The sequence below is a fragment of the Oncorhynchus masou genome, chromosome 24, assembly GCF_036934945.1.
Source record: "Oncorhynchus masou masou isolate Uvic2021 chromosome 24, UVic_Omas_1.1, whole genome shotgun sequence".
Taxonomy (NCBI): Eukaryota; Metazoa; Chordata; class Actinopteri; order Salmoniformes; family Salmonidae; genus Oncorhynchus; species Oncorhynchus masou.
The window spans coordinates 92,184,866-92,195,353 of NC_088235.1; the positions used below are offsets into that span (position 1 = coordinate 92,184,866).

The 10,488-nt window shown below is 43.2% G+C and overlaps 1 protein-coding gene across 8 annotated transcripts; it reads left to right on the forward strand.

The window, feature by feature from the left end:
• The first annotated feature begins 366 nt into the window (after positions 1 to 366).
• Positions 367 to 9,195, forward strand: LOC135513030 (uncharacterized). 8 transcript variants are annotated; one of them, XR_010451481.1, is made up of 10 exons: positions 367 to 766; positions 1,229 to 1,286; positions 1,532 to 1,589; positions 1,711 to 1,744; positions 1,951 to 1,997; positions 3,307 to 3,418; positions 4,236 to 5,949; positions 6,049 to 6,085; positions 6,181 to 6,226; positions 6,304 to 9,195. XR_010451481.1 is itself a non-coding variant. In XM_064935679.1 (8 exons), exons 3-8 carry the CDS (start codon positions 1,545 to 1,547, stop codon positions 5,132 to 5,134), a joined length of 1,068 nt encoding a protein of 355 aa, XP_064791751.1. In that variant the 5' UTR covers positions 367 to 766; positions 1,229 to 1,286; positions 1,532 to 1,544; the 3' UTR covers positions 5,135 to 9,195. The 8 variants fall into 8 exon arrangements, 5 of the variants coding, with proteins under 5 accessions (XP_064791751.1, XP_064791750.1, XP_064791752.1 ...); XR_010451480.1 differs by having other exon boundaries at positions 4,236 to 6,226; XR_010451479.1 differs by having other exon boundaries at positions 6,049 to 9,195.
• Positions 9,196 to 10,488: the final 1,293 nt, after the last annotated feature.

The window sequence follows — 10,488 nt, forward strand, 5'->3', positions numbered from 1 at the left end:
CTAGCTGGGTTAGAGAACATCAATAGGGTGTCTTTGCTAATGTTTGATTAATTAACAAGTACTTTTGGGTGTCAGGGAAAATGTATGGAGTAAAGAGTATGTCATTTTATTTAGGAATGTAGTGAAGTACAAGTAAAAATAGTCAAAAATATAAATAGTAAAGTACAGATACCCAAAAAACAACTTAAGTAGTACTTTAAAGTATTTAGGGGCGTTCCTAAAAGACGTAGAATCGCAAGCTAGCGCGAGGTCGCGCTGTTTGAAAGGAGGGAGTAGTGTAACGACCCTGGGTTTATAAGCGCGTATATCGACAATTCCGCTTGAGCATGCTCTTGGGGTAAAGTCGTTAGCGCGCTGGACTTCGGGCTAGAAGGTCGAGGGTTGAGACTTGCTCCCAGCCTGCTTTATTACAGTACGTTTTGTCGCATGAAAATGACAGCGTGTAGAAAATATTGCGTCACATCATGAAATATCCAATCATAATTTAGTATTTTATTGCGGCAAATTTGAAAACATTTCACGTCGCAGTCGACTTCCGTTAATCTCGAAAACCCGATACTTGTTACCAACGGTTTTCGAGACTAACGTAAAACGTCCGTCGGCTTTGGGCCCGAAGAGAACCAAACGAACGAGGGGAATAAAAGTGCTTGAATTGTAATGTTTAATTGATAAAACGTTGTCTGACGACATGGACGACGTGGTCAAAAATAAGCTTAAGAGCAATGCCAAGATTTACAGTAACACTTTGGAGCGAATAGTTCAAAAGGTATGTGGAAAATGTGCTGATAGTTACCTAAATAATTAACGTTAACCGTGATAGCGATATGCCTGCTAGCATTGTAGCTAGCTAGTGTTCTTCTGACGATGTGGTTAGATAATCAAACATTAGCAAAGACACCCTATTGATGTTCTCTAACCCAGCTAGCGTTAGCCAACAAGTAGTAGTAGCACAGAGCAGAGGCACATTTTTGAAATCGTATTATTGTAACTAGCTAGTAGTCTCTCTCGCCAACTAGCCTTCTTTTACTGTCCCTCTTGAGGCCACGGGGCGAAATGCACAAGCAATGCACCCCCTCATCTAATTAAATGTTATTTGTCACATACACGTATTTAGTAGATGTTATTGCGGGTGTAGCGAAATGCTTGTAAGCAATGTCACTCTACTGATAGGCCTGTAACAGATGAAACCTCAGAATGTGCCAGTATTTACAATTTTCCTTGACAACAGTATTCAAAGCTGCATGACAATGGGACTGAGGTGAACCTGGAGGACATAACACCCCAAGGTAAACAACAGTCCGTTTATGGTTACACTAGTTAGCTAAGAATTCTTAAACTCGTGTCCATGTTCCTTATCTATGGTTACACATTATCTGCTTCTCAGTACTTGAATAATTGTTTAGCCTTGTCAACAACGATATACAGTAGCTAGTTTTTATTATTAATGGGTCCAAATTCTGCACACAACCGAGTTGGCTCAATGTTCAGATGTTTATTGTATTTCCATGTGTCTTGTCATTGGATGGAGAAGAGGTAGAGTATGCATGGTCAAGTCAGAGTTGGAACTATCAAAGCTGGGAGTGTCAAAGGTTTGTAAGATATGACTTTATGTACTATAGCTAATTATTTTAGGCCCACTTTGTACTTTTTCTGAGGAATCTCTTACGTTTCTGGATCACACTCACACCTCTAACTCCACCTCCTCTTTAGAGTGATGTTGACCTGGCAGAGCTGTCACTAGGAGGTAGGAACCACCACACATTGTTTCTCTGAGATTTGCACTGAAGCGTTACAGATTCTGCAATATAAATGTAAAGGTACTTTCTGCTAAAGTGGGAACATTGCCTTTACATTTCAATCACGCTGTAAAGCTGAACTTCCACGATGTGGATTGAATATAGCCCTTAATTGATCTGAAGGTATATTTATGTCATATTTTTGTTATTTCAGATGTTTTTGAAATACACAAGCCACAGAACATCATTAGAGACTTCAAGGTACATATGGCGACAACTGATTGTGGGCAGAACAGATCTGTCTTTTTGAAGACTTGTCTAACCAGATGTTTACAGCCCACATTACTATAGCCATGGTTGGGGAGTAACAGATTACATGTATTAAAAAAAAAAAAAAAAATCAATGGTAACTGTAATCCATTACATTACCAGCAAAACTGATTACAGATACTTAATTTTAAAAAACGAGATGATTACTTCAAGGACTACTTTTAAATTCAGAAAGTATGCTCACAATTTTTTTTTTTTGACACTTCTCTGTTTTCTCATCAACATTCAAATCAGCATTTAAAAAAGGTGCAAGTTTTAAGTTTGTTCCACCTGAGCAAGTCTGAGACCACTATGATGTCACACCAACTGTGTTTGATGGATCACGGGAAAAGAGCAGGAATAGGCTTTTGTAGGCTACAGTCCAAGCTATGTCTTCCAATGGCGCGACTGCTTTTGGCATCCAAAAATTATCCAACTTGAATAAACGCTTGGAGGTAAGGATGACAGCAGTGGTGTAGTCTACCGTGATACGTATACCACTTATTATTGATATCTACATAGAGCATTGATGTGAATCACACTGATACTCTCCGATTTAGCTATTTGCACCTTACGGATTGTGGTTGTTGTGGATGGCTGTTCACATATATAAATGTGTATTGTAACCCAATAATGGTTGAAATTCAAGAAGTTAAGCTGCCTATCAATCATGGTTTTTGAAACCAGTGGAAAGCTAGTGAAAAATGCGCTCTTGCAACAGCTGCATAGTGCGGATCCCAGCCTATGGAATAAAAATTGGGCTTTTATCGCTCAGTCTAATTCATGCTGATTTAAAAAAAGTAAATCCATAGGCGTAATGGACACACGCTCAAACTCACACACTTTTTATAGACTTAAAGGGGCGATCTGTAGTTGCTACATCCATTTTTGGACTTATAAATCATATATTAATATAAACATCATTTAATGTTGTAGAAAGCGATTGGTTAGATTGAAGAAGCCTACATAACCAACCCATAAAGTAAAATTGAGCATCCATATATGTCCAGCTATGTAAACTTTAACATTGATTTGTCCTGCAATAGATTCAATTAGAGAAACATTTTTGTCTTCTGCTAATGCCTCTTAAGGGGAAAGTAATCTAAAAGTAACTAAATGTAATCGGCTTGATACTGAGTTTGTAATCTAAACATGTCATTACTGATTACAATTTTGGACAGGTAACTTTAGCGGATTACATTTAGAAAGTAACCTACCCAACCCTGACTGTAGCTTATGTACTTCTCATGTTTTTCAACAGATGGACATCTCATACCACCAGGATGATCCCAACGATGATTGTGTAGATGAGGGTGCTGGCCCTGTCAACAGTAATGATTCTGTTATGCAGCAGGCTACAGAGAACAGCCACTGTAAGTAAATTATTTGAACATTAACCCTAGTAACTTATGGACACTACCGTTCAAAAGTTTGGGGTCACTTAGAAATGTCCTTGTTTTTGAAAGAAAAGCTCAGTTGTGCAACAGGGCCTCCCACTCTTTCTATTCTGGTTAGAGCCAATTTGCGCTGTTCTGTGAAGGGAGTAGTACACAGCGTTGTACGAGATCTTCAGTTTCTTGGCAATTTCTCGCATGGAATAGACTTAATTTCTCAGAACAAGAATAGACTGACGAATTTCAGAAGAAGGTTCTTTGTTTCTGGTCATTTTGAACCTGTAATCAAACCCACAAATGCTAATGCTCCAGATACTCAATTAGTCTAAAGATGGCAAGTTTTATTGTTTCTTAAATCAGGACAACAGTTTTCAGCTGTGCTAACATAATTGCAAAAGGGTTTTCTTATGATCAATTAGCCTTTTTAAAACGATAAACTTGGATTAGCTAACACAATGTGCCATTGGGCCACAGGTGTGATGGTTGCTGATAATGGGTCTCTGTACGCCTATGTAGCCAATCCATAAACAATCAGCCGTTTCCGGCTACAATACTCATTTACAACATTAACAATGTTTACACTGTATTCCTGATCAAGTTGATGCTATTTGAAATGACAAAAAATGTGCTTTTCTTTTAAAAACAAGGACATTTCTAAGTGAACCCAAACTTTTGAACGGTAGTGTATATATTGAGCATGTCAAAGTAAACACATCAAATACAATTACAACAGCATTTTTCATGTTCATTTACACATTTCTCATTTAGTAAATGGTCTTTATATTGCCTCCATCAGTGGTGGATAATTCCAAACTGAATGGGACTAGGAGTAGCCTGTGGGGTGCGCCAGAGGAGCTGGAGCGCTCTCTGAGCAGTCAACGTAGCACTCTACTGGACCAGTATCCCAGCATGGTCAGCCAGATAGGAGAGGCCTGGCGGCGCCAACATATGTCCGACGTGGCTGTAGGGGTTTTGAGGAGGTACCACAGGCTCAGGTGGTTCTCTAACAGAAACCTCAATAACCGCACCTTCAACATCAGACCTGCTCACAGAAAGACTACCCTCAACAATGGCCAATCCTTTCTCCAAACACCTCAGAACACCATACTGAATGTGAGTAACCCCAAGAGTCCAAAGTTGAACCTCAAAATGACAACAACCCACACCCATCTTCCTCCACAGACCAAGGTCAACCTCCAGGAATGGCCAGCAGAGAGGCTGTCCCACAGGAAGGGTACAGATTCAGGGAACGGACAACCGTCCCACCCTGTTCTAGTGATGGACTTCTCCTCTCGCCTCTCCTCTGCAGGCTCCAGTCCTGCCTCCTCCCCTCCCTCTGCAGCCCCCTCCCTTCTCTCTGCTCCCTCCTTTGCAGAATCCTCTCCTCCCTCCTATGCGGCCTCCCTTCCCTCTTCTCTCTCCTCTGCAGACTCCTCCCTACAGGAGAGCCCTGAGCCGGAGGAGCCCCCCTTAAACCAAACCTTCATGGTGTCCATGCCCTCTTCCCCATCCCCCAGGGTTAGACATACTACCCTGGACTTCAGTCCTGCCAGATCTGAAGACACCTTCACAGCAGGAGGGTTGAGCAGTCCATCTCTAAGTGTGCCCTACCTGCAATTCCCCATCAGAGGTTTTTCACAGCGGTATGCCCTGTGGTCTGTATGGAGATGTCTTCAGACTACCGCTCCCCAGTAGCACAGAGTCCCTACAGAGCCAGACTGCTGATCTGGGACGGCCAGCGTGCAGCATCTAACGCCCACCATAGAAGCCCCAAGTCAGGCTTTGCTGGATATCATCAAAGAAACACTGTGGAGCCCAGATCTTCCCCTGAGTCTTCACACTCCTCTCTTCATAGGCCTCTGATGCCACCCAGGAAGCCCCACCACCTGGACTCCTGCAATCCCTCCCAGGTGAAAATCCAATCGTCTAGATCATCATCTGATCATGAGTCTGGGGCAGGCCAGCCAAGGCTCCGGCGACACTATTCCCTGGATTCCTTCTCCCCAACAGTCAGTCTCTTACGAAACTCTGCTAAGCAGATTGACAAGGACTTCCAGAAGCTCTACCACAAGCTTGTCTGTCAGGGCAAATCCTCCTCCTCCTCCTGCCGTACCTGTGAGAGGAGAGCAGAGACCACCAGAGGAACCTCCTCTTCAGCTCTGGCTGCCTTGGCCCTGTCTCCTCACCACTCTGTCATGAGGAAGCGTCGCAGGGAGCTGGTCCAAGAACAGTCCCCAGAGTCCAAACGTTACAGGGATAGCTCCTTTGCTTACTCCCCAGGATCCCTCCGCCAGAGGGTAGAAATGTTCAGGTGCCAGAACCGCTCAGACAGCCATTTGTCCTCCAACCAGTGGTACATCTCCTGTGACATCTCCTGGAGCCCCTGCAGGGCCAGTCTGGCTCATACCCACTACAACCCCCATCATCAACATCACTCATCAAATGTAGCAGTCAGGAAAACTGAAGGCTCCTGGCCAGGCCTGCATGTTGATCAGCACTCTCCTGCTTGGGTAAGGGTCTTCCACAGAAACAATGTACATGCAGTCCAAGAGAAATTATAATGTATGTCTTATTTTCTAACATTGCTTTCATCTCTGTCTGCTGTCTAGAGAGAGAAATACAGCCAATTTGTTGGAATTCATCAAGGTTTGTCTAGTCTCAGGGGAAAAAATCTACTTGTCTAATCTTTGATTGACCACTTTGGATTCAGTTCTGATGATAATTTATTCCTCCCCTCTCAGGAAAGTCAATTGTCAAGGCAGAGTGCCAATGTGGCTGTTCGCCAAGGTAACCATGACCTTATTCAGAAAGTAATATGTTCTGCATTGTTTGTCACGTTAACCACCCTCCCATCTTTCCCCCAGTTTCTCTAGGAGACAGCTTCTGTATAAATGATGTCAACCCACAGAAAGGCTATCCTTTCCTGCACCTCTACCTGAGTTTTTTTTTATATGCCAGAGTTGAAAACATCTCTGCTGTTTATCTGCATTTGAAAACATACTTAGGATGTCCCAATAACCATGAACTAATTTGTTATAATGAAATGTTTATGCAATGTCTTTTTATATACAGTACCAGTCAAAAGTTTGGACAAACCTACTCATGCAATGGTTTTTCTGTATTTTTACATTGTAGAATAATTGTGACGATTTTTTCAAATCAAAGAAATAACACATATGGACTCATGTAGTAACCAAAAAAGTTTAACCAATCAAAATATATTTTAAATTCTTCAAAGTAGCCAGCCTTTTCCTTGATGACAGCTTTGTGCACGCTTGGCATTCTCTCAACCAGCTTCACCTGGAATGTTTTTCCAACCATCTTGAAGGAGTTCCCACATGTACTGAGAGCTTCTTGACTGCTTTTCCTTCACTCTGTGGTTCAACTCATCCCAAACCATCTCAAATGGGTTGAGGTTGGGTGATTGTGGAGGCCAGGTCATCTGATACAGCACTCCATCACTCTCCTCCTTGGTCAAATAGCCCGTACACAGCCTGGAGATGTGTTGGGTCATTGTCATGTTGAAAAACAAATGGTAGTCCCACTAAGCGCAAACCAGATGGGATGGCATATCATTGCAGAATGCTTTGGTAGCCAAGCTGGTTAAGTGTGCCTTGAATTCTAAATAAATCACTGAAAGTCACCAGCAAAGCACCATCACACCTCCTCCTCCATGCTTCACGGTGGGGACCACACATGCGGAGAGCATCCGTTCACCTAATCCGTGTCTCGCAGACACAGCGGTTAGAACCAAAAATAAAGAATTTGGACTCATCAGACCAAAGGACAGGTTTCCACCAGTCTAATGTCCATTGCTCGTGTTTCTTGGCCCAAACAAGTCTCTTCTGCTTATTTGTGTCCATTAGTAGTGGTTACTTTGTAGCAATTTGACCATGAAGTCACGTGGTCTACTCTGAACAGTTGAGATGTTACTTGAACTCAGAAGCATTTATTTGGGATGAAATCTCTGAGGCTGATAACTCATGAACTTATCCTCTGCAGCAGAGGTAACTGGTTCTTCCTTTCCTGTGGCGGTCCTCAGGAGAAACAGTTTCCTCATAGCGCTGGATCGTTTTTGTGACTGCACTTGAAGAAACTTTCAAAGTTCTTAATTTTCCGTATTGACTGACCATGTCTTAAAGTGATGATGGAATGTCGTTTATCTGCTTATTTGAGCTGTTCTTGCCATAATATGGACTTGGTCTTTTACCAAATAGGGATATTTTCTGTATACCACCCTTCTCACAACTGACTGGCTTAAAAGAACTAAGGAAATAAATTCCACAAATTAACAAGGCACACCTGTTAATTGAAATACATTCCAGGTGACTACCTCATGAAGCTGGTTGAGAGAATGCCAAGCGTGTGTGAAGCTGTCAGGGCAAAGTGTGGCTACTTTGATATATAAAAAAAAAAAAACTTTTTGGATGTCTTCACTACTATTCTCCAAATGTAGAAAATAGTAAAAATAAAAACCCTGGAATGAGTCGTGTCCAAACGTTTGGTACTGTATATACACTGCTCAAAAAAAATAAAGGGAACACTAAAATAACACATCCTAGATCTGAATGAATGAAATATTCTTATTAAATACTTTTTTCTTTACATAGTTGAATGTGCTGACAACAAAATCACACAAATATTATCAATGGAAATCAAATTTATTAACCCATGGATTTGGAGTCACACTCAAAATTAAAGTGGAAAACCACACTACGGGCTGATCCAACTTTGATGTAATGTCCTTAAAACAGGTCAAAATGAGGCTCAGTAGTGTGTGTGGCCTCCACGTGCGTGTATGACCTCCACGTGCGTGTATGACCTCCCTACAACGCCTGGGCATGCTCCTGATGAGGTGGTGGATGGTCTCCTGGGGGATCTTCTCCCAGACCTGGACTAAAGCATCCGCCAACTCCTGGACAGTCTGGTGCAACGTGGCGTTGGTGGATGGAGCGAGACATGATGTCCCAGATGTGCTCAATTGGATTCAGGTCTGGGGAATGGGCGGGCCAGTCCATAGCATCAATGCCTTCCTTTTGCAGGAACTGCTGACACACTCCAGCGACATGAGGTATAGCATTGTCTTGCATTAGGAGGAACCCAGGGCCAACCGCACCAGCATATGGTCTCACAAGGGATCTGAGGATCTCATCTCAGTACCTAATGGCAGTCAGGCTACCTCTGGCGAGCACATGGAGGGCTGTGCGGCCCCCCAAAGAAATGCCACACCATGACTGACCCACCGCCACACTGGTCATGCTGGAGGATGTTGCAGGCAGCAGAACATTCTCCACGGTGTCTCCAGACTCTGTAATGTCTGTCACATGTGCTCAGTGTGAACCTGCTTTCATCTGTGAAGAGCACAGGGTGCCAGTGGCGAATTTGCCAATCTTGGTGTTCTCTGGCAAATGCCAAACGTCCTGCACTGTGTTGGGCTGTAAGCACAACCCCCACCTGTGGATGTCGGGCCCTCATGGAGTCTGTTTCTGACCGTTTGAGCAGACACATGCACATTTGTGGTGTAAATGTAATGCTGGAGGTCATTTTGCAGGGCTCTGGCAGGGCTCCTCCTTGCACAAAGGCGGAGGTAGCGGTCCTGCTGCTGGGTTGTTGCCCTCCTACGGCCTCCACGTCTCCGGGTAGTGCCTCCATGCTCTGGACACTACGCTGACAGACACAGCAAACCTTGCCACAGCTCGCAATGATGTGCCATCCTGGATGAGCAGCACTACCTGAGCCACTTGTGTGGGTTGTAGACTCCACTAGAGTGAAAGCACCGCCAGCATTTAAAAGTGACCAAAACGTCAGCCAGGAAGCATAGGAACTGAGAAGTGGTCTGTGGTCACCACCTGCAGAACCACTCCTTTATTGGGGGTGTCTTGCTAATTTCCACCTGTTGTCTATTCCATTTGCACAACAGCATGTGAAATTTGTCAATCAGTGTTTCTTCCTAAGTGGACAGTTTGATTTCACAGAAGTGTGATTGACTTAGTTACATTGTGTTGTTTCAGTGTTCCCTTTATTTTTTTGAGCAGTGTATATTGAATTTCCTATAGATGTTATAACTGCTGTGGGTGTTTCATAACTGAGTGCATAATAAATACTGAATGACTTAAATTGTAATAAAAAAATACAAGGTTTTCAAAAGTATTTTATTATAATTGCTTTTGTTTTCTGACATATTCATGAATTGTTTATCACGATGGGGAAAATGAAAGCACAATTAACAAATTAAATGTTCCGTCTTTCAATCTACATGGAACAAAAATATAAATGCAACATGTAAAGTGTTGTTCCCATGTTTTATGAGGTGAAATAAAAGATGAATGTTAATTTCTCTACCGTAAACTGCCTCCAGCGGTTTAGAGATTTTGGCAGTACATCCAACTGCAGACCACGTGTAACCATGCCAGCCCAAGACCTCCACATCCGGCTTCTTCACCTGCAAGATGGTCGGAAATGAGCCACCAGGACAGCTGATGTAACTGGGTTTGCACAACTAAAATACGTCCTCGCAAACCGTCAGAAACCATTTCAGGGAAGCTCATCTGCAAGCGCGTCCTCACCAGGGTCTTGACGTGAGTGCAGTTCGGCATCGTAACTGGCTTCCGTGGGAAAATCCTCATGTTCAATGGCTACTGGTATGCTAGAGAAGTGTGCTCTTCACAGATGAATCCTGGTTTCAATTGTACCAGGCCCAATGTCAGTGTATGGGCGAACGGTTTGCGGATGTCAACGTTGTGAACAAAGTACCCCATGGTCGAGGTTATGGTATGGGTAGGCATAAGCTACGGAAAACGAACATGATTGCATTTTATCGATGACAATTTGAATGAGATCCTGAGGCCCGTTGGTGCCATTCATCCGCTGCCAACAACTCGTTTCAGCATGATAATGCACAGTCCCATGTCGCAAGGATCTGTACACAATTCCTGGAAGCTGAAAGTGGCCTAAAAATTATTCCATGGCCTGCATACTCACCATACAAGTCACCCATTGAGCATGTTTGGGATGCTCTGGGTCGATGTGTAGGACGGCGTGTTCCTGTC

Excerpts from the sequence above, each read along its gene's own strand:
- LOC135513030 (XM_064935678.1), top strand. The coding sequence starts at position 1,545 with ATGGTCAAGTCAGAGTTGGAACTATCAAAGCTGGGAGTGTCAAAG. Across the intron at positions 1,745-1,950 it reads GGCAGAGCTGTCACTAGGAG|ATGTTTTTGAAATACACAAG; the intron begins GTAGGAACCACC and ends TTGTTATTTCAG. Across the intron at positions 3,419-4,235 it reads GGCTACAGAGAACAGCCACT|TGGTGGATAATTCCAAACTG; the intron begins GTAAGTAAATTA and ends TGCCTCCATCAG.